The 27958-nt window shown below is 43.2% G+C and overlaps 1 protein-coding gene across 4 annotated transcripts in view; it reads left to right on the forward strand.

Annotated features, from left to right (window-relative positions):
• The window catches only part of ACOXL (acyl-CoA oxidase like), a 255445-nt gene that overhangs the window by 172491 nt on the left and 54996 nt on the right, over positions 1-27958 (forward strand). For all 4 annotated transcript variants that reach the window (XM_074354662.1, XM_074354663.1, XM_074354664.1 and 1 more), the window contains 2 exons: positions 706-817; positions 23592-23679. In XM_074354662.1, coding sequence (XP_074210763.1) covers positions 706-817; positions 23592-23679 — 200 coding nt within the window. The remainder of the gene's footprint in view (positions 1-705; positions 818-23591; positions 23680-27958) is intronic.

Genomic DNA, 27958 nt, shown 5'->3' on the forward strand with positions numbered 1-27958 from the left:
CAATTCATTATCCATAAATTTATAATATATTTGGGAAATATTATTCATTGCCAAATATTTTGTGACAAATATATTTAATTACTGATATTCATCTGTGATCATTATTATAACAAATGCCCAACAATGTTGAGTAAATTATTGTAAACCTACTTGATGCAGATTATGTGGCTACTAATGAAGAAAGACTGTAAAATACTGAACATTACTTATAATACAATAGTTAAGTGGTACAAACTATTATATATAAAATAAGATAACAAGGATATATTGTACAACACAGGGAATCTAGCCAATATTTTATAATAACTATAAACGGAGTATAACCTTTAAAAACTGAATCACTATATTGTACACCTGTCACTTACATAAGATTATATATCAACTATCTTCAATAAAAAAATTTAAGGTAAATAAAATTGTTTTTTAAAGGTAAAAAATAATAAGTAGAAGAGGCAATAAGTCAAATTATCTTTACATCATAAGGACAACCACACAGAGTAACTAGATCCAAGCATGCATCTGAAAAATCCTGAAAAAGCACGAATGCAGCGAGTGGGAGGAGCAAGGGCATGATTGTGCTTTCTTACACTACTTATCTGTTGGGAGGAAATTCTTTTTGAAAAAACAATCCCTGTCTGTTTCTTTCAGATGAAATTCTTTGCTAAGGACAAACTAATAATGATGATCACTGTGTTTTTCCTTCAGTTTCCTGGCATTTAACGTGGACACAGTCAGCAATCTCGCCTTCCTGTTGAAAGCAGTGAATTTTCGCGAAAGGGTTCTCCAGCGGGGTTTGGTGGCCAGAATTTATTACAAGGTAAGGATGCAGTGTGTTGTATTTTCCCCTTTGACATGTGTTTAAGGCACATTCTTGCTGGTGAACTATCTGCGAAATGTAGTAGAGGATGAGTCAGCATGATTACGAGCTTCTGGAAATGGCTCGAATTCCTACGAGCCATTTTGCATATGACAGCCTTGCTTGCTTTGCTGGCCCTCATGCTTGTGATTAATCCTTGTGCGTCATCTTTTAGAATGTCACCCGCAAGCATCATCTGGCTGCCATGGGAGTTGATGAGTGGGGTAATTTTTAGCCCTTATTTGAACTGAAGCGTCATTGTCTATATTAATGAATACAGTGTTTTCTCGAGCGGGGATCGGGGGTAGGGGTGCATCAGGTATATGTAAAAATTAACCATTGGACTAGCCTGAGATGAACTCTGTTTCCTATTAAAATGCCCATGATGCTCTGCAAGATCATAATACCCGGTGTCAGCATTGATAAAGAGAATTTCCACCAAGTGCAGTGCTAAAACAGTTGACTTGAGGAAACACCCCCATCCCAGCAACATCTGTTTCATCTCCTAATCCCAACATGGAATAGACAACAAGACATCAAGAGACGGCTTTACTTCTCCCGCTTTCTGCCTAGATCAGGGGCTCAGGGCTACCATAACCTGAAACCAGACCTCTGTTCCCTGCCTGCAAAGGAATTAGGTTCCAAGAGGGCCAGAACTGGGTCCCAGGAAACTCTCCTGCTTCAGTTCATCTCTTGTTATATTGATTTCAAGATCACATCTCCCAGTACAACACAGAACAGGAGGAGGATGAATGGCACGTGGAGATGGGTATTCTCTCCAGAAATACTCTGGGGCAGAGGAGCCCTGGGGGTAGGAATGGTCAGAGCCACACTGATGAGGACCTGCTGGAAGCTGGGCCAGGTTTGTGCAAATCAGTCCACCCACTGGGTGTAGCCCTGCCAGACACCGAGGACATATGCTGGTGGGTTTAAGTCACTCCACATTCCCTGCCCTTATCAAACATGGAGCCAGCCAAAATAAGAGCAGGATGCAATCAAAGACAAAGATGTTCTAGTGCACTAGTGAGCAGAATTAACAACGGGCGAAACGGAATCTGTGAACTAGCTCCCCAAGACTATGGAAGTAAAGGGTAAGGATGAAGCGGCAAGAGATGTAACAGACAGAATGAAGATGGTAGAAATCCAGCCTATGGATAAGAAGTATTCCTGAAAATACTGAAACAAAAGGAGTGGAAATAATAATCACAATGTAAAAGTATTTTCCTTAGTGTAAAAAAAAAAACCAAAAAACAAGGTTTTAATGGGAAAAAAAAAAATCTATACTTGAAGATAGCTTGCAAATCTAAAGGGGAGAGCATATATAAGCAACCAGACAGAAAATAATGGTTTACCAACAAATGGGGGAAAAAAAACCAAGGCTGACTTCGATCTTAATTTGTCAGCTTCATGTGGAGTGAGATCTGGTCCTTTAAAGAGGAAACGTCGTGAGCTGAGCATACCATCCCAAACCTAATTGAAGTCGTGAGTACAGCAGTGGAAAGATGTTTTCGGATGTCTAAAAAACAGAAGCCATTTCCCTCCCATGGCCTCTCTTAAAAATCATTCAAAGACCTACTCTCTAGGACATTAAAAAGGATCAAAATTAATAACTTGAAAATAAGAAAGTCAAGATATAAAAGGATTGGTGGTCCCTGCGAATCAGCCAACCAATAATTACGTGTTTTTAAAAATTAGTTACAAAGTTAAATACAGAAGCTAAAAATGTTTCAGGGAAAAAAGCATGAATTATAAAAAAAAAAAAAACCCTTGAGTCATTGGTTCTATAATAGATTGGGTCAATAATATATTTTAATGTAAGATAAAAATCTAAAGTAAAGTAAACACATGCTCAGTTTCTTACTTTAATTGCAGGGTAGGCAAAAGGAATTGTTTTGTTTGACTTTGATCATTAGAGAAACATAGATTAAAATGTTTGTTTCCTTCAATTAAACGTCGACATGAGCACTAAAACACAGGATGCTTGTTGTGCAAATCACTACACAAGACACAGCAAAGATAAATAAGTGACCAGAAGCTTGTGCAGAGACAGAGCAAAGAAGACGCATGAGAAGGCATGTTCTTAGAGGCCTCGAAGACCCTCCAGTGCTGTTCCTTCGGATGTGCTACAGCAAGGTTGGAGGGCTGTTTCAAGATTTCCCACTGCCAGATGCTCCTTGCTTTGAGAATTTCTCCAGATCACTTCCTGTTCATTGTGATTTCTGCTTTGTACCTTGTCTAGTTTGTCTAAGTACACATCCCCTCTCCCTGGTCACCTGGCCCCTGAAGATCGATAATTTGACTTGAACTGCGCTGATCTGGTAATTCCTTGAAAACAACGTTACCATTACAACATGATCCCTAAATTCAACCCACCGTAAGCCACGGAGAGGCATCTTCTGATCCATTTCCACCCTCGGGGACCATAAACCCCTCCAACTTACACCTCTCGGAGATGGAGGAGGGCTAGATGTGAAATGGGTTGTAATATGAAATGAAAGAGGTTTCAGTTCTCCTAATAAAAGCATAGACTCTCATGTTAGGACCCTTCCTTTCCTCTTCCCAGCTTCTGGGAACTCCTGGTAACTTGATGTTCCTTGGCTGGTTGCTACATCCCTCCAGCCTCTGCTTCTGCCGTCTCATGGCCTTCTCCAGTCTGTGTTCAGTCTGTGTGTCTCTTCCTTCTCCTTTTCTTATAAGGACACCAGTCTTTCTGGATTAAGGCCCACCTTGCTCCAGTATGGTCTCCTCTTGATGACATCTGCAAGGACCCTATTGCCAAACAAGGTCACGTTCACAGGTACTGGGGGTTAGTGCTTCAGTACTTCTTCTTGGAAGATACAATTCAACCTATAAGAGTCATTAAAAAAAATGGCTCCAGAGCAAAAATATAATCCAGAGAACTGTCAGAAATGCATGGTCTAAAAATAAAGCCCAAAATGTGAGTAAGAGGAAAGAAAGATCAAGGGTGAGTGTTCCGTCAGGGAAAGGCTCTCTGCAGGGGTGGAGGGTATGCTTCACAGAGCCTCTCAGTCAAAGTGTAGGGCTTCTAGGATGCTTAAGGGCATTGTCCCCTAGCCTTCTCAACACCCAAGAGGCATCAAAGACATTTGTGGATGTGGCTTTTATTGAATGGACTGAACCCCCAAAAGATTCTTAGGAGGCATATAAAGTTTTTAAAAGAATTATATCAGCCAAACATTTTTCAGCTTTTGCTGAAAGGCAAAGAGACAGGACAAAATGAATAGAGCCTTTGAGCCACCAGCCTTCTTCAGGCCGGAAGCCGGCTGAGGAAACGACCCAATCACAAACACGTGTACGTTTCAGGATAAGGGCAGGATTCCTAAGAGGGAAGGACCAAGAGCCCACAGGTGGCATGAAAAGCCATGGAGAATAAAAACTCCTGGGCATGGGTAGGACTGAATCTTATTCAAGGAACTTCTGATAATTTCTCAGCTGGGTTTCAGAATTTCCGTGGATCACTGACCCCTGTCTTCCAACCATGTTTTTCTTTTCTGATCAAGAGTGTAGCGGTTATCCATTCCTGTCCCAGTAATGTATGTTCGCCATGTAAGGGACGGATAACTCGTCTTTTTAGTTAAAAGTCTTCAAATCAGGAGAAATTGTACTTGAGGGATGGCATCTGAGGAAACTTATCTGCCATCTAGACTGGACTTAGATGGTGAGCTTCTGGAATTTGGACCAATGCTGTCATGGGGTGGAAGAGAGTTTTGTGGGCCTTGGGAAAGGGTGAGGATGAGCTGTGATGGACAGGGTCCCAGGTGGCCTTCAAGAATCCTGGCGTCCTGAAAGTCACATCCATATACAGTCCCCACACTGCACTCGGGTTGATCTGTATAACCAATGGAAGTGGTGGCATGTCTCTTCTTTGCATCCTAAAAGACGCTGCATTCTACCTTAGTTTCTACCTCTCTCTCTCTTGAATCCCTCACTCTGGGAGAAGCCATGTCATGAGCAGTCCATGTGACAAAGAACTGAAACTTCTTCGAAATCTATGTGAATGAACACGGAAGTGTTTCCTCTCACCCTATTCGAATCTTCAAAGACACCAAGGCCCGGAGCGGTCAACAGAATGACTGCAACCTCATGGCAGAGACTGAATCATAAGCACCCAATCAAGGCACATCCAGATTCCCATCCCTCAGAAACCATGTCAGATAATAATATTTTTTGTTTCAAGATGCTCAATTTGGAGATAATTTGTTGCACGGCAATGGATGAGTAATATAGTATTGAAAAGCAAAAACTGTTTGAGTTTTGGCATTGATACACACATTTTTTGAAACAAAATTACGAAGGGAGATTATAGTCTTTAAAAAATTTTTTTAAAACTACTATTTCCATCTAATAATACAAGGTGACATTTTCTCTATGTCAACAAGAACATGATTCTTTCAATATTCTGATGCTTCTAGTGTTTTGGTTATTATAGACAGTGCCATAATGAACATTCTTAACAGTGCAATTTTTTGACTTTACATCCAAAGTGTTCTTCACAAACTTTGAACCAAATCATACTTCCCCAAAGTCCATGTTTATCCACACTCATTTCTCTAATACTTTATCTTTCCTGTTTTCTCACTTTTTATCTGGGAGTATTTAATATGAAATTAGATTCTCTCTGGTGCTAATTAAGTATTCAGAACTATTTTCTGCTTAAAATTGTTCTCTTCCAGAGAACAAATTGTCCACAAGTGCTGATTTACTTATTTCGAGAAAAGAAAACTTTTACATCCATAAAAATGTGTTTTCTGGTCATAAAAACAAACACACACACGTTAGGCACGTGGTGTGGCAAAGAAATACAAGAGTTTTAGAATCCTACAGTTACATTTTACCACTTCCAAGCCTCTGATTCTACTTCTATAAATTTGGGGTGGTAAGACTTGGTACGGTACAGATTTGTTGCAAGGGTCAAATAAGATCGAATATGTTTTTTAAAAAAGCATTTTTAGAAATGATAAACCTTGCACTCCTGTTAATGATCTGAGTTATTACCATTAGTGTAACCATTTTAATAGTCAATTCAAGTCAATATTCATTGACCGATATAGTTTTCTAGGGCCAAGCATGAGAAGGCTGGAAAGATTTTTAAGATATGCTCCTGCCTTGAGAGAAGTCCACTAGTTTTAGCCCAGGTCAAAATGAAAAAAGTGCTAAATTATGACAAAATCTACAAGTTTAGGGAAAAGAATTTTGACGTCTGTAGCTTGCATTTGGGGGTCAGCTTTTTGTTCAGCTAGCGGTACGTCGGCTCATGTCTACCGACATTAATTTGGTGTATCTTATAAAATGACCTGGTCAGCAGTTTGAATATCTGACCCAAGTACAGTCTGGACCATTATCTTTGGACAGTGTCCAAAAGTGGGTGATTTCATGTAGAATGCCAAGATCTGGTGAAAAATAACCCTGTGATTTGGTTCAGAATCTTTTAAAGAGGCAAAAACATGAATGGGCTTCTGAAATCTGCCTTTCCGTTCAGTTTTTCAGTGATGCTCTTTAATTTTCCCCAAACGCACATTTTACTTTGGAGACACTTGGCCAACAGACATTGGAGAGCCCATCTGCCTCTCACCCTGGAGGGAGGGCTGAGGGCTGAGAGTTCACTGTCAGAGGTAGAGGGTCAAGACCACTAGGAAGGAAGGAAGACCTATCATCTGGTGATGCCTTTCCCTCCTTGGTGTAGCCAGAATTTGACTTAAGATGGGACCAGGAAACGTCCTTCTGCGTGCTGGTAGCCATGGAGGGATCCCAGCTTCACAGTTTCCCTTGGAAGCCCCACTTCTTCCAGTTTTCTAAAATCACATTGCAAACATCGTTCATCAAGGTCACTACATCATTTCCTCATGAGTGGGAGAAAAAAAAAGGCAAGAAAATATTCACTTGGAGAATATTTTATTAAGGACGTCTGTCATTTTGTAGAGAAAATTTACGAACAAAAGTGTATACCCTGAGTAACCAATATATTTAACAGATGACTGTTTACTTTCAAGTGTGCATAACAGAAACTGGGCAGGCGGAGAGGTGAGAATATAGATAGGAGGAAAGCCGTCCTGGTTAACCAGGGGTTTTTTCATGTCTGTCTCTCATCACTTGTTACATTAGTTCCCACTGCACTGGTGGTTCCTCCACTTCAGGGGGTGTCGGAATCACCTGGGAAAGAACGATTTTGAAAGTCAGATTCACGTTGTCCTCCTCTGCACCACAAGGCTGAGTCAAAAAGGAAAAGAGAAGTGGTTAGTAAATGAATGTCATGAAGCATCCTCAAAATCCAGGGGCAGTAAATGAACGTGGGAGCAACTACCCTGAGTTATTTTTTTTTCTCATTCAGAATTTGAGATTTGGTTGGAGAAGAGTTGGTGGAGGCTGAAAATAAGGTTTTCAGAGATGTAACTTTCTAGAGCTTTCCTTTTAGAGAAGTGACTGTCACTTACAATTTTTATTGTGGTGGTCAGTGCAGCTTGACTCTGTGTGTGTGTGTGTGTGTGTGTGTGTGTGTGTGTGTGTGTGAGACTTTAAAGCTCTTTCGATCTTTAAAGTATAAGGAAACCATAGTACTTCTGTAAAGGCTATCTTTCTAACAGATGATGCCAGCTATTTGGTTGTAATTTTAGACGAACTGTTTCTTTGCCCAGGTCACCTGTTTGGCATTTGGATCTTATCTCTGAGTTCTTGTGTGTAGAAAATGCGAGCTGTCTGTGTTGGTGATTGGATGGCACGTGCATGGCTTATGCAGGAGGTCAGGCTGCCGGAATCGGTCACAGGCCTTCGAGAGCGTTGGTCCAGTGGTAGCTGGTAGAGCCAGAGAGGAGCTGGAAAGTGCCACTGCCGATGAAGCCAGAGAGAAAATCTGATCTGCTTTGCTTGTATTTCTCTGAGAGCTTCAGGGTGGAGACAGGGAACAGAGTGCCAGCAGCTGAGTTGTGTTTGTTACATTTTTTTAAAGCCAGTACAGCAGCCTGAATAGCAGATGTTTTACTAAAACTCTCATGGTACAGAAATGCCAAGAGCTGTGGTCCAGAGACAGATCATCAAAGACAGGAAACGAGATTCGAAACCAAATTTCCTGAGTTCATGGTTTGCAGTGATCTTGCATCTTCTAACTCCCGTGGTCGAGTTGGGCTGGGAAGGTGACCACGAGGCCAGGGCAACCTGATGGAGGGGACTTTGTGTCTTCAGAGCACTGAGCGCTGCCCATGCAATGGCCACCTTGCACAAAAGTGCGGCTCCTCTGCTGACTGGTGCTTGAATTCCTCTGATGGGGAGCATCTTTCCATTTCTCAGTGAGAGATAAGGCTTAAACTCCTGCAACGCCCGAGAGTGGGGAAGAGTGATGACTTCCCCATCATGGTAAGCTGTACACGGTGCTGCTGAAGGGGTTAGATGGTGGTCTGGAGAGACCCCAGAGTGGACAGGCAGGAAGATCCAGGGCTGCCCGTGCCTGCCTCCTGGGTACAGTGCTCCTAAGTCTTCGCTTGGCGCTTCCCTCTTTGTTGCTGGGAGCAGGAAGTGTTTCTGTTCTGTGATATTTTCCTCTCTCTTCCTCCAGTTCCATTAAACAGAGTTACTACCAGGAGCTGCATTTTCTCTTTTCCCCTTACTCCTAACTTTCTCCATCTTCCTCTCCAAAAGACCGCCGAAATTCTCTTCCTAGGGAAACCTATCATGAGTAGGGAATGAAAAGGAGAGAAATAAAGGGAAGTGAAGAGCAGGGAAAAGAAAAGGAAGTTGTGTCCCTGATAAGCACATGGGCGGTGCAGTCATTGCCTTTGGAGTGTGAGAGCTGGAAGGGTCCCTTGGGGAGTTCTAGTCAAACCCACTCATTTACAGGAAGTCAACGAAGGATCAAGAAAGTCAGTGGTTTCTTCCAGGGAACACAATTACCAAGAGCAAAGATGAGGCTGATGTTTGATTATGCAAATGTACTATTTTTCCTCAAACTTTCACCCACTATTTTTAGTAATCAACTTATGGACCTTTCTGGAAACAGTCAATACTGTGGTGTTCACCTAATGGGGATTTTCTATTTCCCTCAGTCCTGCTACATTCGATTATTAGAAGCAAGAACTGTCCCTTCTCTTCCAATTGCTTATTTATTCAATTATTTATATCAGTGTGCATTGAGATATTTATTCTATTTTGGGGCTATAATCCAATTCCATTGTTATTTATTTTCTTGTTCAAATTGTTCCAGCTTTGGCCATTGAAATCTCCTTCAGTTTAGCTATCCCCTGTGTCTCTTTACTATGTCTCCATTTTTTTTTTTTTAGCACTTCCTTATTTTTTGGTACCACAGAATATTCCAAGCTCATCTTGTGTTTTCCCTGCCTGACCTATAATCAACCATTTCTCCAAGAGTCCCTGGTTCCCTTATTGGAGAATGGTATTTAAAGACCAATATCTGGTTCCTGGATGTGCTAACTGCTACTGGAGTGTCACTACTTGTAGGCTTGTTCTGAGCTGGAAAATAGATGTAGGTTTACTAACTCACACGTTCTCATACAGAATTGTATGTATGCATATTAGAAACTGTGAGTTTATGCTGGTTGTTCTGGTTCCAGTCCCAAACCGCAAGCCTTCCTTCTTTCCTAGTTGTAACTTCTTTTTCTGAGAAAGTGAGAAATCAGGCTTTCATTGTGTTTACTTATTTGATCTTCCCTATTATACACATTAAGTAGTTTCAGTAGTGGTTGCTAAACCATATCTTTGTGAGAAACACATTTATAACTAGAATACAGCATTATCCTTTGTGAATTCAGCTTACAGTATCTAATCAAAATAGTATTTCCAAAATTTCTTCCATCTTTTTCTTCTTCTTCAGTGAGATTATGTTATTCAATTGCAACAGAGTTAAAACTTAAGAAGACAGATATACCATAACAGGTATATTTACCCAACACTATCACTGATTACATTAAATGTAAATGGACTGAATATTCTAGTTAAAAGGCAATTAAATTGTCATAGAGGGTTAAAAATGAGCAAAATCCCATCTTTATGCTTTAAAGGTAAAGATCCATTCAAGAAAAAGATACAGCTTGCAACTAGAACATGAGAGCCTGAATTAATGTCAGAAAAAGCAAACTTTAAGGTAAGCAGTATTACGAAGGATAAAAAGGATCATTGCATGAAGATTAAAAGGCTACTTCATCACGAAGACAATAATCTGAAATAGATAAGACAAAATAATACCAGCCTTACACAAAACTCTTTCAAAAACCCGTCTAATACTGGTACTGAGAACCTTGTAATAAGTACATTATATAAGAATGTAATGTACATTACAAAGAAAAATTTACAAACCAACATTTTTCATTATATAGATAGATATGTACAATAAAATATTAAAGATTGTACCCAGCAATATATAAAAAAGGAAAACACATCACCAAATGGTATTTATTCCAGGAACGCAAAGTTGATTTAACATTCAAATATCAGTCAGTGAAATTTACAACATTGACAAAATAAGGGAGAAGAAAATTGTATGATTATATAATGCAGAAAAAAAATTTGACCACATCCAATATCAGTTCATGATTTTAAAAAGTCTTATCAAACTAGAAATAGAAATTAATTTCCTCAATTTTGAAACAGAGCATCTACAGTAAACCTATAGTTAACATCTCTAATGGAGAAACATTGCACACTTTCCTCCTTAAGGGAGAGAACAAGTTAAGAAGGTCCACTTTTACCACTTCTGTTTGACATTACACTGGAGGTCCTAGCTGTGCAATAAGGCAAGAAAAAAGAAATAAGTGACATAAAGATTGTAGAGGAAGAAGTAAGTCTGTCTTAATTTGCAAATGAAACAATTATTTACATAGAAAATACGAAAGAATTTACCAAAAACATCTCCAAACACGACCAGAACTAATAAATCAATACAGGGTTATAGGACGCAAACTGAATATCCAAAATAAATTTTGTTTTTATATGCTATCAATAAACAATTGGAAAATAAAATGTAAAGTTAAATTAAAGTTACATCATTAAAAAACATGATGTCCTTAGGAATATATTTTATAATAAAAATTCAAACAATGCAAAATCTGTTTGTAGAAAACTATAAAACATTGCAGAAAGTAATTAAAGAAAACTTAAATAAATGGAAATGTATACCACATTTGTGGACAGAAGAAAAATCAGTATTGTCATGATGTTCATTCTCCTTAAATTGGTCTGTAGGTTCAACACCATCTCAATCAAAATCACGGCAGGAATTTTTGTAGAAACTCACAAGCTGATTTGACAATTTGTATGAGAATGCAAATAGCATAAAATAGCGAAAACAACTAGAAAAAAGTTGAAGAAATGTGGAGGCCTTGTATTACCTGATTTCAAAGTTTATGCTAATGCTCCAATAACCCAGACAGTGTGGATCGGCATAAGGATAAACAAACCGATCAATGGAACACTTTAGAGTCCAGAAATTGACCCATACATAGATGTTCATTTGATTTTTTACAAAGGTATGAAGGAAATTAGATGATGAAAAGGTAATTTTTTTCCCCAACAAATTGTGCAACCAGCAAACAACTAAATGTCTGAATGGAAAAGAATGAACTTTGATCTATGCCTCTTATAACACACCAAAATTAATTTGAGATTGATCACAGACTTAAAGTGAAAGCGAAACTATAAAACTTTCCGAAAAAAACTTAGGAGACTAACTCTGTTGAGTTGGGGTAAACTAAGATGTCTTAGAAAAAAAGATAAAAAGCACTCACCATTAAATTAAATACTGATTGACTGGATTTTTTTCACAATTAAAAAAATTATTCTACAAAAGACACCAGTAAGAAAGCAAAAAGGCAAGCCATGACCTTGGAGAAATTTGCAACACGTGTATCTGACAAAAGACTTTTATCCGGGATACAGAAAGAACTCCTCTAACTCAGTAATAAAAAGACAGAATCTAAGAAAAATTGCACAAAGATTTGAAAGACATTTCACAAAAGAAGATAAAAGAATGGTAATTGAGTACATGAAACTTTGCTCAATCTTATTAGTCATCAGGGAAATAGAAATTAAAACCACAATGAAATACCACAACACACCGCCTGAAGTGTGTTACACTGAATGATTGATGACGTTCAATCATGGTGACAGGATGGAAAAAGGAGAACTTTCGTAATTGCTGTCGGTAGTGTAAAACAGTAATAATCATTCTGGGAATCAGCTTGGCACTTCCTTATAGGGTTAAATATATACCTGCCCTAGGACCAGCAATTCCCTCCCTAGGTATTTAGCCAAGAGAAGTGAAAACCTGCTCACAGAAAGACTTGTACAAGAATGTTTATAGCAGCTTTACTCAATAGTAGCCCCAAAGTGGAAACAACCTGAATGTCCATCAACGTGAGATTGGATAAGCCAGTTGTGGTGTCTTCATGCAATGGAATGGAACTCAGCAATAAAAAGGAATAAACTACTGTTACATGCAACAATGTAAGGGAATTTGACCGACATTATGTTTAGTGAAGGAAGCCTGACAAAAAAGTGAATAATGTAGTATTTCCAAAATTTCTTCCATTTTTTTCCTTCTTCTTTAGTGAGATTACGTTATTCAGGTGCAACAAAGTTAAGACTTAAGGAGACAGATATACCAAACAGGATGGAAGACTTTTACCCAACACTATCACTGATTACATTAAATGTAAATAGACTGAACATTCCAGTTAAAAGGCAATTAAATTGTCATAGAGGGTTAAAAATGAGCAAAACCCCATCTACATGCTTTAAAGGTAAAGATACATTCAAGAAAAAGATACAGATTGCAACCTCCACCTTCCCTGCAGGTGATGAGGGGCGTGGCCTGAGCGCACTGGTGTCGGGAAGATCATTCTGGCATCAGTGCGTAGAGGGCGACCTTTAAGGTCACAGTAACCATCATCCCAGAAGCACTGCGATCCAGCCTGAGCTGTGGGGTGGTAGCAGTGAGGGTGAGGGGTGGTCAGTGAGAGACTTGGGGTAGTTTAATGGGGAGGAAGCTGAAGATGGAGTCAAAGATGGCCCCAGGACTCCCGTTTTGCGCTGGAGAAGAAAGGACTCCATTTCTTTGCACGAAAACACAGAGCCCTAAGGCGTCCAAGAGGTAGTGGGCTCTGTGCTCTCCTTCCCCATCTCTGTTCATCCCCAAACCCCCATGAGGTGGGTTTTCTGTGCGCTGAACCCCTTGCTGTTCCCTCGCGGCCCCAGGAGTGCCTCCCCCAGCTGTCCCGTGGGCAAGCACCAGCTGAGCTGCTGCAGAGATTCAGGGAACAAAGATCCTGTGGCCTAATTTCTTTCCCGTATTAAATGTACACTATTCTGCCTTATGTCAGCTTTAAGCAGCCACTAAGGGCAGTCAGGTTCCATAACATGGTCTTCAGCTAAATGTGAAGATCGTGTTATTGAAACAAGATCTTTCTTAGCTGACCAGACTCCAGATGCATGCTTGGGGCCTGTAAAATCTATCTAAAGCCCCCAGATTCCCACCTCCCCCCACTTCTATTCCCCCATCCACCAAAACAGTCAGAAGGAACTTTTAAAATGAGGACCCTATTAAGAAAGGAGGAAGGCATCGAATGTTTATTTACGTATCGGTTGAAAATTATCGAAATCGACTTTAGGATCGTATGTTGAAATGGACACTCAGTGACCAAAGAGGCTATGTCACCCAGCAATTGTTTTCTATTCCGAAAGGCTGAGTAATAAAGAGCAGACTCCACTGACATGAAAGGGGACGAGGAGGAGAAATTGGGAAGTGATGTATTCAATTATAGGGGCCGTTTGCCAAGACCCTGGTGATTTCACGTTCTGACAATTTCAGTCTAGCCTTAGCGGCGAAAAGATTCAGAAATAGGTCAGATCAAACATGTATGACCCCCCTGCCTGTCCCCACGTCTGGAACTCTTGTGTGCATGACAAAAACAGTCAGGTGTTCACTAGGAAAGGGCTCTGTCTTTGGCGTCTGTTCATAACGCCAGGCCCCAGACCAGAGCTGGGAGGACAGTGCCGGTGCGAGGAGAGAGATGAGGCTGCAGAGATCCCGGCAGATCCCACCCCCCTGCCGAAACCTGCAGACGCGGTCACTGCTGCCTGGGAGCCCCACACACCTTGCTGCGTATACTCCTCTACTAAATTCCCTCTTGCTATTTCTAAATCTAGTGTTATTCCACCCCTTCCCCTTGAATCCGTTTGTACTCCCACCACCCAGCTATGAGAAGAGGGCGGGGTCCTTCATGTGCTCACTGGCCCTGGTCACGGTGCTGGTCACGTCCTGCCCTGGTTGGGGCAAGGGCTCCGATGGTTGGATGTGCCTGCCTGGTGGGAGACCAGAGCAGGGCATCCGGACCACACAGGGGAAGGGGAGCTGTCGGGAGGCCTCTTGAAACCGGGAGGAGGCAGTCGGTGGGGGAGGCAGAGGGCAGGTGGAGAGAAATGCGTGATCTGAAGCAGGGTGGGACTGTGTTCCGAGATTGGACAGTTTGGGGTGGAAGGCGGCTGTGTGTGCGTGTGCACGCGCGTGTGCCTCTGAGTGCACGTTTACTGAGAACCTGCTCCCAGCACCAGCGGGGAGGGTGCTGTCTCTGCTGCTGTGGCCCAGACTGTCTGCACAGGAGGCCCTGGTGTGAACAGCGAGGGCCGTGTGGGGCCAGGTCTGCGCTAACACAGCTGTGCTGGACAAGCTTTGTTGGCGGCTGGGGACGAGGAGCCCGGCAGACCAGACATCTGTGTTCCTGATCTAGGGACAGTTACTGGACTTTTCTGGGACTCACTGAATACCTTGCCTGCGAGGGCCAGTGTTACAGGGCTCGTGGGTGGAGAGGTCCCCATTGCGGGCCTCTTCATTCTATCACACCATCTATCATTCTTATGGTGTGCTTCTCTGGGAATCCCAGCCTTGAACCCCAGCGGCTCATGTCCCCAGACAAGGGCTTGTCCACCCCCTCAGCCCTGCAGCCACCTGCCACCTTCTGAGGGAGGGGAGATTCTGGTGCAGAGCTGGGGCTGGCAAGGGTCTGGGGGTGGGGCTGGTGGGGTGGAGCAAAGGGCCTCGGGTTCAAACTCTGACCCAGGCTGTGAGACCGGCATGAACCCCACAGCTGGCTGCCTCACCTCGGGTCCCCAGAGCCAGAACACAGCCCTCTCCAGGGCATTTTGAGAACATTTACTTCTTCTCATAGGAAACAAGCTGCAACAGTAGACATAAGGGTGCCCTCCTGTGTCCTTTTCTCCCATATTTCTTTTTTTGCTTGTGTAGCAGGATGTTGAGTGAGATTTATTTACCCAGCTCTCCTGGAATTGTAGCTCGGGTTCAAAGCTTAGGGTGAAGGTGTAAAGGAGCCAGCATTTCCTGTTCAGGAAGCCACCAGTGAGCCGCCAGCTGGTGGACCCGCCACCCTGCTTTCTTCGAGGAGCTAATGGAAGACAGACCAGCACCTGCCCATGGCTGCAGGAAGAGGGTGGTGGCTTTAGGGGAGGGCAGAGTTCAGGGCGAGAGGCTACTGGTGGCCTCTTCCCAAAGCCATGCAGAGGAAGCCAAGTTTAACCTAGAAACAAATCCAAAGAGAAAAGAGAGAAATAACTTGGTGGGCAAACATGTGAGACAAGAGTTGAAAGAGGAAACAGGAGAAAAAGACAGAAATACAGACAGGGACATATGATAGGAGAGGAAAAAACCCTGAAAAACTACAAAAACAAAACCCAGAAAAGTAGGAAAAGTACAGAAAGACAGAAAAATCCAGAAAACTGAAAAATATAGAAGAGCGACAAGCGGTGAAGTAAGATTAGGAAGAAAGAGAGAAAGAACTCATCTAGAGAGAGAAATACAGAAAGATTTAAAAAAAGGTATACATAAAAAATACTAGAAGGCAGAGCCAGGTGAGTGTCAGCTGGAGGCGGGGTGAGTCCCGGGAAGCTGGGCCACAGGCTGCACCTCTACAGAGAAGGAAAAGAGGAGGAAAAAGAAAAAAGAAAAAAGACTCTGGCCTGGACGATTCAGTGTGCACCATTTCCATTGCTGTATGAGGTGGTCATCTGCTGGGCAGGTACAGGGCTTACTGTACAGGACAGGGGGTCTCAAGTCTAGGGGAGGGGCTGCTGCGGGCTGTCCCAAGGGGAGAAGCAGAAAGTGAGGGGAAAAATGATCATCTGACTTCCTTTACTTCTCTATAAAATGTTTCAATAACTGCGTGTTGCATTGCTCTCCGTGTCGGATGGGCATGATTTAAAACCTGTGGTACCTAAGGTGTGTCGTAGCATCCGACATCCTAGCTCAGCGAACGTATAAAGGCGTGTACGGTTATTGGTCAGGACTGGACTCTTTTGTTCCATCTGACTCCACCCTCCATCCACAGGAAGATTAAAAGGAAGAGGGCAGACTTAAGAGTGAGCACAGAAAACAAATTCAAAGGACATAGCATGTGGACTTGGGGCTGAGTACACAAGGAGGAAGGCTTAAATGCTGTCAAAGACAGAAGTCTGAAGGGTGCAGAAGGAGCTGTCTCCACACGGCTGAAGCAGGGCCCCCACCCTGGCTGCCTTTCTCCTCTGCCCCCCTGTTGTGGGTTGAATCGTGTCCCCCCCGCAAGAGATATGTTCAGTCCTAACCCCCAGTACCTGTGAATGTGACCTTATTTGGAAATAGGGTCTTTGCAGATGTAACCCAGTTAAGATGAGGTCGTACTGAAGTTGGGTATACTCCAATATGACTGGTGTCCTGATAAGAAAAGGAGAGACCTGGAGACAGACACAGAGGAGAATGCTTTGTGAAGATGGAGGTAGATATTAGATATTTGGGTGATTCATTGAGAAGCCAAGGAATGCAAAGATGGCTGGCAACCACCAGAAGCTGGAAGAGGCCAGGAAGGGTCATCGCCTAGGGAGCTGGCCCTGCTGATACCCACATTTTGGACTTCTAGCTTCCAGAACTGTCAGAGATTATATTTCTGTGGTTGTAAGTCACCAAGATTATGGGAATTTGTTACAGCACCCCTAGGTAATTAATACAGCTCCTTAGTGTGGCTTTTAACTCTTCTTACACTTACTTGCAAGATAGCTGAGTTCCAAGCAGGAAGACAGGGAAAGGACAAAAGAAGACGGCACCTGCCAGCTCAAGCTCTGTCTTTCATCAGAAAAACAGCAGTTTTTACAGAAGCACCACCCAGTAAATATCTGCCTACTTTTTACTGGCTGTGGGGGTCCCATGTCTAACCCTAGTTGCAAAGGAGTCTGGGGAGGTACTTTCTAAAAATCAACTTTTTACTCTCTCTGTCTCTCTCTCTCTATATGTAGTAAAATTCACGATTTCAAGTGTATTATCAATGTGTTTTGACAAATGCATATGGTCCTAGGATTGCCACCACAATAGAGCATTTCCATCGCCCCAAAACATTCCTTCATGCCCCTTTTTGGCCAGTCTCCTCCCCTGACTCTGACTGATGGAAAACATTTTTCTCTTGCTACAGATTTGCCTATTTATAATTTAATATAGATGGAATAGCATAGTAGATAGTCTCTTACATCTGGCTTCTGTCACTCAACACAATGCTTTTGAAATCCATCCAAGTAACATTGTGTTCGTTTTTATTGCAGGGTACTGTCCCTTGGTATGGATGCACTTCAGTTTGTTTATCCATTAACCAGTTGGTGGATATATGGATTGATTCCAGTTTTGCTAGTATGAGCAAAGCTTCTCTGAATGTTCTCATGCAAGTCTTTGCGTGGACATATGTTTTCATTTATCTTTTGTAAATGTCTAGGAGTGGAATGGCAGGGTTCTATGGTAGGTATATGTTTAACTCTGTAAGAAACTGCCAAACTGTCTTCTAAAGTGGCTGTACCATTTGCATTCCCAACAGCAATGACTTTTAGTTGCTGCGCAACCTCATTCCTTGTATCACCTGCCTTACTCATTTTAGCCATTCTAGTGGGTGTGTGCTGGTGTTTCATTGTGGCCTTGGTTTGCATTTCTCAAATCTTTTTCATGTGTTCATTTGCCATTCATTTGTATTCTTTGGTGAAGTGTCTCTTTAAATTTTTTTTGCCTGTTTGTTTAACTGGATTTTATTTTCTTACTATTGAATTGAAAGCTGTCTCTATAAATTTTACGTGGAAGTCCATTATTATACCTGTGATTCGCAAATATCTTCCTCTTAATCCATTACCCACCTTTTCATTTTCTTAACAGTGTCAGAAAGAGCAGGTTTTTAATTTTGATGAAAATTCAACTTTTTTGTGTCTTGTATTATGAAATCTTTGCCTAACCCAACTTCACTAAAATTTTCTCATGTAGTTCCTTCTAAAGTTTGTAGATTTAACTCTTACATTTAAGTTTATGAACTACTTTGAGTTAACTATTGTATATGGTGTGAAGTAATGGCTACGATTCATTTATTTGTTTTTGCATGTGGATTTTCAGTTGTTCTAGCAAACAAACTGTTTGCTAGCAAACTGTTTGAGTTGGAGGAAAAAAAAAAACTGTTTTATCTGTTGACAAGACTGTTTTTTCCCCATTCAGTTTCCTTGGTGCCTTTGCTGAAAATCAGTTGACCGTACACATGTGGCTCTATTTCTGGACTTTCATCTTTTTTCCATCCATCTACATTTCATTCTTACCCCAATACCATACTGTTGTGTTTATTGTCCCTTCATAGTAAGTCTTGAAACCAATTAGTGTGAATCCTCCACCTTTTTTTTTCGTCAAAATTATTTTGACTGTTCTAGGTCCTCTGTATTTCCGTATGTTTTATACAAAGCTTGTCCACTTCTACCAAAAAAAAATCCACTGGGATTTTGATCAACATTGTGTTGAATATATAGACCAATGTGAGAAGTGACATCTTAGCGATACAGGATTTTCTGACCCACAAACATAGACTATCTCTCCTTTATTTAGATTCTCCTTTTTTTAAACGTCTTTATTGTGGTGTGGTTCCTGTACAGTAAACTACACATATTTCAAATGTACAATTTGATGAATTTTGATAGAGGTGTACACTAATGAAACCACTACCGCAATCAAGATAACTAACATTTCCATCACTCCCCAAGAGGTGCAATTTTTGAATTCCCAATTCATCCCTTCCCACTCCCTTTACCCCCTGGTAACCATAAGTTTGTTCTCTATTTTTGTGAGTCAGTTTCTGTTTTGTAAATAAGTTCATTTGTGTCCCTTTTTTTAAGATTCCACATGTAAGTGATATCATATGGCATTTTTCATCCTCTTTCTGGCTTACCTCACTTAGAATGATGATCTCCAGGTCCATCCATGTTGCTTAAAATGGCATTTTTTATGGCTGAGTAGTATTCCATTGTGTGTGTGTGCGTGTGTGTGTGTGTGTGTGTGTGTATACCACAACTTCTTTATCCAGTCATCTGTTGATAGACATTTGGGTTGTTTCTATGTCTTGGCTACTATAATAGGTTCTCCTTTTAAATTTCCTTCTGCAGCGTTTTTTTGTTTTGTTTTGTTTTGTTTTCATGTATAGATCTTGCACATATTTTGTAAAGTGTACCCATAAGTATTTAATATTTTTGATGCTACTGCAATGGCATTTTAATTTCAACTCCTATTTGTTCATTTTGAGAATACAGAAATACAGTAGACTTTCGTATATCAAAGTTTTGTATCTCATGACTGCTTAATTAGCTTATTATTTCTGATAGGTTTGTTGTATATTCCTTAGGATTTTCTACATAGAAATTCATGCCCTTTTGGATGAAGACAGTCTCACCTACTTGTTTCTAAACTCTAGACCTTTAATTTCTTTTTCTTGCCTTATTGCCCTGGCTAGAACCTGCAGTACAGTGTTGAATAGAAGTGGAGATAATAGACATTCTTGTCTTTTTCCTGGTCTTAGGAGGGAAACACTCAGTTCTTTGCTATTAAATGTGACCTTAGCTGAGGGTTTTTTTGTAGATCCTCTGTAGGGAGGTAAGTGTTTTTAACTGGCTTATATTGCTGCCCGAAGATATTTTGGGTTTTTCTGGAAAAGAGGAAGGGGGAATTGGTATGGGCATCCATCAAAGGTGAAGCAGCAGGGGTTTCTTTATGAGTTCAGCTCTGTCTTGGCTGTGTGATGACTTAATAGGCTTAGAGGCTTTCAGTGTGGGGAGTGGGTCACATTAAACATGACCAGGTGTAACAGTGCATCTTTATAAACTGTATATTTGGCAGGCACAGGTGTTGCCAGAGAACTAACTCCGCATCAGTCCACTGGGAGGCAGTGTACCCTGTGGTTAGGAACATGGGCTCAGAAATCTGCGCCCAGTCTGAAGCCACCTCTGCAACCCTGGGCAAGTTCCTCAACCTTTCTGTGTTACAGTTTCCCACCTGCAAAATGAGGATAATAAAAGATATCAGTAATACATACCTCCAGGGCTTCTGAAGCCTAAACGAGCAAATGCAGTGAAAGGGCTTAAGACAGTATCTGTTGTCTGGTGCATTTTAAGAAGGATTTAGTTTGCATGAGGCTAATTTAGACACAAGTTTTTAGCAGCAGGTTTACTGCTTGAAGTAAAGAACAACTGTATCATTTTAAAAAACGCTTTCTCTTGAAACCTTGTGTTAAGACATTGTGACATTGGAGGGTTAGATATTTGATTTCTGTCGTTTTACAATGTTCTTTGTGCAACTAGTACATTGAAAATCCCTGTGTGTTGCATGGGCAGTTACCAGCAGGGTTACAGTTGTGGGCAGTGACCTTCTGCAGTTAACCCTGAGTCTATAGTTGGAGGCTGAACCCGAGTTTGATCTTCTGGTCTGTTCGTTTCGACCACTGGAGAGTGGGATGGCGTGTGCCCCGCCTAGGCATGTGGACCGCTGTGCAGCCTCTAGTCGGCTTCAGGCTATCATTTCCTGCCAATAAACTAACTCAGGGGGCCAGAGACTTCTCAGTCGGTTACTTTCCCGGGCATCTGCCCTCGTAAAGCTGCCTTCCCATCACCACGTTCTAAGCCCTGGGTGCCGTCCTTCAGTGGGGGGTGAATCCTGCAGCCTTTCTATCTGGGAAGTGGGGGGGCCAGGGAGCCACTTGCCAGCAAGGGTGAGGTTACCCTGAGCCTTCTTGAGTGAGTCCTGCAGCCGCACCGTGATGCTGGCGTACAAGGAAAAACACTTAGGAGCCGGCTAGCAGGCCTTCAAGGGGCCTTTCCCCTTAACTTGAACTTGCTTTTTACTTTTGCCTCATCCTGTTGGAGGGGTTCAGGAACAGTAAGTTTTGCAAGGGGCCGTCTGCAAGGTTTTCCCGTTCGATGTCCCTCCTTCAAGCAGGGTTCTATGTTGTCCGGCCAGTTTTCTGACTCTGGTTTTCTCTTGATCGGGCCAATGAAAACTTAGTCTATACATTGACTTCTAAAAAAATTTTTTAGATGTTCGCAGTTCTGTTCAGACAGATCCTTCCTCTCTCCTTCCCATGCAGTGGTGGTTGCAGGTTGGGGGTGGTGGTGCAGTCGACGCGGGTTCAGGAGAGCCTGTCCGTCAGGCTCTGCCCGACACAGATTTCCTGGCGTCTTCCTCCATTGTGGGATGGGAGAGTTCCAGGACTGTGTTTAGCCAGCTCTGGTCTTCTCCCTTGCCAAAGGTGTTCTGTGGGCTGTTCCCTGAGAATTTCCTACCTCCATGGTGCCCATGACACCCATGTAGGGGTCAAGACAGACAGCATCCTCTCCCTCCACCATCTTGAGATGCCCCAGTTAGGTGGGGACCCCGAGGCACACGTGGCATGGTCCTCCGAACTGTGCCTGCCGCCCCAGGTAATCATGCTAAATTATACATAGGTAGAGGTTTTCTGCAACGCCAGCCTTTCCACTGGAGCACAAAGCACTCTCACAGGAGGGGTTTCACCAAGGAGTCCTCCAGGCCCCCCAGGTACTGTGCAGGTGCGGGACGCAGATCATCCTTCAAGCAGAAGACTCTTAAATAGAAAAGAAAAGAGAAGAGAAGAGTAAAGAAAAGAAAAGAAAAGAAATGAGAAGAAGCTACATAGGCTGACTTCCTACTAGAGTGTGATATCTTTGAGCAGAGGATTGCTCAAAGTGTAAATATCAAACCCTTAGATTTTCAAAACAGAGAAAGCAAGAACAAACAAAGAAAAGTCCGAAGTGCCCAATTTAATACTCTTCTCTGATCAGATAAGAATCTGCCTTCAGCTTCACCTAAGTGATTGTAACTGCCAGCTTCGTGATTTGGCATTTCTTTTCCATGTATTTTCTTCCTGCTAAATTTTTTCACTTCCCTCCCATTAAAACATGAAACAAAGCAAAACAAAACAAAACAAAACAAAACAAAAAACAAAAAAACCCCCAAAAAACAAAAAACTTCCTTCATTAGAGTGACTGAAAGACAATCATAGCAAATAACCCTCCAAAAGTTACTCATTAGATACATAAATGACATAAACGTACTGAATCCGTTTCCTCCTTTATGTTAATTCCTTGCACATATCAAACTCGGCCACTACCACATGCCAACTCTGTGGAACAAGCATTCAAGAAACAATTTGATGAGAACTTTTAAGATCTACTCTCTTAGCAACTTTCAAATATACAATGCAGTTAATTTATTAACTATAGTCCCCATGCTTTCATCACAAGAAATTTTCATAACTACGTTTGGGGGTGGGTGTTAACTGGACTTATTGTGAAGATCATTTCACGTTATATACAAATATGAAATCACTAGGTTGTATACCTGGAATTAATATGTTTGTCAATTATATTTAAATTAAAAAAATGTTTTAAAGGCTCAAAAGTGAAATAATTTGTCTACACCACAAAGGTAAGATAGTAACGGGGTTGTTGTTTCAGTTTTTATCTCTCAAGCCCTGAAGTCCGCGGTCTTTCTGTTACAAGATTCCTCTAAGAATGAGTATGTTTGTTTCTGTAAGTCAGAAGGCATGTTGTTATGGACTGAATGTCTGTGTCCACCCCTCACCAAATTCATATGTTGAATTCCTCCTTCCCGACGAGATGGGGCCTTTGAGAGGCAACCCTAATCCCTTTAGGGTTAGATTAGGTCATGCGGGTAGAAACTTCATGGTGGGATCAGTTGCCTGATTAGAAGAGAAAGAACGAGATCACTCTCCCTCGGCCACAAGAAAGCACAGGAAGAAGGCAGCCGTCTGCAAGCCAGCAAGAGGGTTTCCCTAGAACCTGGCCACGCCGGCACCCTGATATTGGACTTTCCAACTGTGGGGAAAGGAATTTCAAGCAAAAGCTTTTAAGCAAATTTGGGGGAAAAAAAGGGAAAGAAAGAAGATAAGAAGTAATTTGAAGACCTGTGGAAGTACCTGACTGCAGTGGGAGGCAGGAGGGAACACAGATGGGTCGGTTTTGTTGCGGGTTAGATGTAAGCATACAGTTGTGGTGTTTTCTCCAGGCAGAGTGACCCGATTAACCACGGCTCGCTTTATCTGCGCAGGCGCCCTCTGCTTCAGATCGTTTCTTCAACGCTTGTTAACGTCTCAAGAATTGGCGACTGGTGGTGGCCACGTTTGACATGTGTGGGGAATTGATAGAAACATATAAATAGGACTCACAGTATGTTCACGGCATTTCTTTATCTAACTAACAGCACTGGGGGTGACAGAGGCCAGCCTGCGGTAGTCCTTGCACGCAACACACCCCTGCTTGGTGTTTTTCTGAAACGTGTGCACCTGCCCTCTGCCTTGATGGTAAGTTCAATTTTCTCAGAATATCACCAGTGGTTATTTTTCTTCTGTCAACCTGACAGGTGACAACCAAGAAGGAGGACTTCTTCAGTGCCTGGAACTCGTGTCTTCACCACATCACCTGCCTGTCTCTGGCGCACGTTCACAGAGGTCAGTGGGCTCCTGTCAAATATCCATGACTGAGGGACTCTGTGGTCACCTGGGAATCTGACTCGGCAGAGAATGGACAGTCCCCACTCTGGCCTGAGCTCTCGTGTGGAATTTAGGGTCCCCAGATAACTCCCACTTACTAGGAACACTGACCAAATGACACCCGCTAAACCCAATGCTAAACCCCAGTGACAGTGCACTTAACACGACGTTGCAGTCACCGGCATCGCTTGTCGGGAGGCAGCTGGCTAAACATTGGCCCCAGCATGACTGCTATTCCCAAATAAACAAACAGTTTGGGGCGGGTGGAGGATGCATAAACTGAGGGCTGTTTTAATGGGATCACTGTGTGACCAAGTCCAAGCTCAGACTGCTCAGCACACAACAATCTAGAAGTGAGTTGTTGGGCAAGGAACAGCGACATTATTCAGAAAACCAGCAGACCGAGAAAACGGTGGACGACTGTCCAAAGAGCCATCTTGCCCGAATTAGAATCCAAGCTTCTTTGATACTAAAGGGGAGGAAGGAAAGTCAGACATTTCCTGGGTCCAGTCAGCCTCCAGCGGGGCTGTGTTCATTTCTCCCTGCCTGCCGTCATTCCTGGGTGGCCGGTCAGGATGTTCCCTGTGAGCCAAACAAAGGTATTTAGCTTAGCGCTCATTAGCAAGGTCCCCAGAGATGGGCCATTAGGTATAATTTAAACTTACAGACAACGTCCCTTTAGCGATTAACCAGCAATAGAGTACAAAGTTTACAGTAAAAGAAACAGATCTAATGGAGTCAGATTTGTTCTTCCCTGTCACAACCGCCTGAAGGATTTCAAGGAGCACAACTAGCTACTTAACCCTAACCCCCAGTTAGCCAGGGACTGGTTCAGCCTTTTTAAAGCCGTGGTTCTCAACCAGAGGTGATCGTGCCCACAGTGAGGACAGAACAAGAATGCTCAGGTGACCGCTCCAAGAGCGCGGGCTCTTCCATCACGGGGTGGAGGTGGTCGCCAGGAGCGCCACACCCAGGGCCAGCCCCCACGCAGGGACCACGCCTTGTGAGTCCCACGGCCTCACCAACGTCCCAGACTCCGACTTCTACCTTCTGCTCCCCGGGGCAGCAGGGGAAGGAGGAGGAAGGAGCGGGACCGAGGAGGTAAAGGAAAGAGCAGAATGTTCCCTCTCCCATGAGTCATGAAGGAACAGGATGGGGTTCCCTGATTTGCAGATGCAGACATTTTAATTTGTCTGCACACTCACTGTGTATGAGGCTCTGGGGAACTGACTCTCCTTAATGGCACTCAAAAGTGACAGATACAGAAACCAGAATGCCAGTTCATTCATCACAGATCCAAAGCCAGCTGCTGAATGGTCATGCGTGTCCTCGCTGTGGGGACAGCTCCACCTGGAATTCAGTCACACAGGTGCAGAGCGTGGGCTGTCTGGGCAGCTCTTGGTGGGGGATCTGACTTCTGTGCTCTCCAGCCACAGACGCCTGGAGCCCACGGGGCTGCTTCCCGGACTGCCCGGGTGCCTTTGGTGCCTAACTCACCCCTGGAAAAACCACCCTTCTTTTCTGCCAGTGGGTTCTTCTTCCTGATTTGTTGAAACACATCTGGGATGTGAAATAGCACTCAAGACACCTTATTGGAAGGCGTGCATGTCCCAGAGCTTCTCCTCCACTTCGTGTAAATTTTCATGGCTCTGTTCTCAAGGGTGCTGTGACCCCAGCATCTGGGGTCCTCCCTCTGGGCTCCTGTGAACGGACCACAGACCTTGCCCTTCTTGGGACACGAGGATGAACTGCTTGGACTGCAGGTCTCACCTTCATTTACACAATGTAGGTAATTTGATATTTACACCATGGGGCTGTTGAGAAGATACTAGAAACCCCTTACCTTCGCCTTTGACCATAGTTAGTGTCCAATAAAACTTCTTTTTAAATTGTTGTTAATTTCTCATCTACACAAACCTTAGTTGCCTTCACTGAAGTGGAACATTTAGACCATTTTCCACGAGAGGAAGGAACAGAGAAAGGTTAAACAGGGTAGGTTCCAACATCTGAAGTCTTAACACCGGGGAGAAATGTCACGGGTTTGATGTTGCCACAGCAGGAAAGAATTCCAAGTCAGTTCTGAATCTTTTATTGGTTAATAACCATGCAAAGCAAAAGAGATTGTTTTCAGGAAATTGGCCTCTGGTTCGATGACAGACGAAGAGGGTTTGGCTGTCTAAAGTAACCGAAGGGAAATAAGAATCACAAGAGAAATAATAGGACTCCATGACAGCATCTAGAAATCCGAGGAAGGTTCTGAATTGGAGAAATCTATCCACAATGAGGAGGTTTGTGCAGATACAGGATGGATTCTAACGGCAGGAACGCACCTCACGCGCTACCCGGGAAGATTTAGTCGGCTTGTCATTGTGTTCAAATAGCACACTCCCCCCTGGCAGAGGTCTCGAGGGGCCGGGAGAAGAGGTGGACGGAGCCCATCTGTCTTGGGTGACTGGGCCCACATGTTGCCTTTGGAGACTTTTGATGGAATCGCAAAGAGGGGAGGGAAGGATCAGGCTGTGAAGGCACAGACCTTAGCGTCACCCCAGATGAAAATGAACTCCGCATCTAGCCATTTTTATTAGGAACAAATGGGAAAAAAAAAAAAAAAGCCTTCTGGCATCAGTATCCGTTTGTCACCTGAAGACTTAGGAAAACCACGTCTGAAATAAAATAAAAATGTTAAGCAGTCTCTGGTGGTTTCTAAAGTGGTATGTAACCATTAGGAGGATAAATTACGCTTTTTCTTTGATATACATTTTTATGTCACCCTAGAAATAGCAGTTCTGAAGCACGGTGCCGTCTGAACCCCGAAAGGTGTACCAGTTCCTAAATAACAACAAAAAAGAGAAACTAAGCACTTTTATTAAATAAATTACCTCCAGCATTCTCCAGCTCCGTGCAGAATTATCTCCTGGTTTTCTCCTTCTCAAAGCTTGGGAAGTCCTCCTTATGCTGCAGGAAGTCCCTTTTCTGGTTCTTAAAGTGACTAATAATTTAGGATGTTTGCATCAAGAGTAGGCTGTAATTATGGTTAGAATAGATAAATAGTGTGGATTTCTGCCTACCGGAGGATTAATTTCAGACTCGCCTCAAGGATGTACTGGCTTCCAAACAAGGTTTCCTTGGTTAATAAAAATGTGATCACATGCAAGATTAAAGCGTTATTTCTGTATTTTTATCTGTGAGAGCTTTCTCCGGTATTCGTCATGAGATCAGCATTTTCCTCCCTATTGTTAATGGGGCTATTCTTTCTATAAATTGCGTTCACCTTGATTCAGTTTTAGCTTTGACATTCATCTTCCAGGAAATTGTGGGAACACACTTACCCCTTCCTTGAATGTGCGTGACTTTAGGCGAGCTCAGAAAAATAAAATGTCACAACTTCATCCAAAAGTCCTGTGTGAGTTTAGGAACTTGTCGTCCCCTTATATTCAATTCCAGAAGTTTCCCCCAAACCCCAGCTCCTCCCAGCTTGAAGGGCAGACATGACCTCTGAGGTAGAATCAGAAGTCGAAAGTCAGCATGTCTTGTTCTTTGAATAGTGGTTTCTGCCCTGTTCTGCTGTTACCGCTGGAGACGGATGCCTGGCAGGCGGGGAAGGAGTGTGAGGACCGCGGGTCCTGTGCTGGCTGTGACAGCCTGTGTGCCAGCCTCTCCCGTCCACACCCTCTGCTGGGCGCACGAGCTGAGGGCCGTCTAGTGAGCCCTGAGTAGGTGGTCTGAGGGAGGAAGGAGCTCGGGGACCGCTGCCCCTGCTGCCGCCCTTCCTCTTGGTCTGGCGCTCACTACATATGCGGGCAGAAGCAGAGGACGGGGAGTCTGGAGATCCAAGAGTGGGTGCGATGTGCTGCCAGATCCCAGCAGACCAGCATGTTGGAGGCCCCAATGTTGGAGAAGAGAAGGACCGTCTCTGGCCTTGTCATCTCTGACCTGTCACATGGCGGGGGAACACATCTCAGACCCATCATTCCTGCCAGCAGAAGGTGCACCTGGGAGTTGGTGGCTCCGTTTTTGCGCACACGATGGCTGGGAGAGGCTTGCTCAGATGGGATGTTCTGCGTACTCCGTGGGACTCTCTGAGTCTCCAATGCCCCAAGTCTGGGATAGCGGAGAGGCGCTTGCTGGAAGCCCAGGAGGTGGGAACATTTGGGAAGAAGGAACGTGAGAACTGGCACAACGTTGGGAAACGGAGAGGGAGAGAGAAGGCGCGGACGCGCCTGGTGGAAAGGAGACC

Source organism: Camelus bactrianus, chromosome 28 (assembly GCF_048773025.1).
Source record: "Camelus bactrianus isolate YW-2024 breed Bactrian camel chromosome 28, ASM4877302v1, whole genome shotgun sequence".
NCBI classification, from domain to species: Eukaryota; Metazoa; Chordata; class Mammalia; order Artiodactyla; family Camelidae; genus Camelus; species Camelus bactrianus.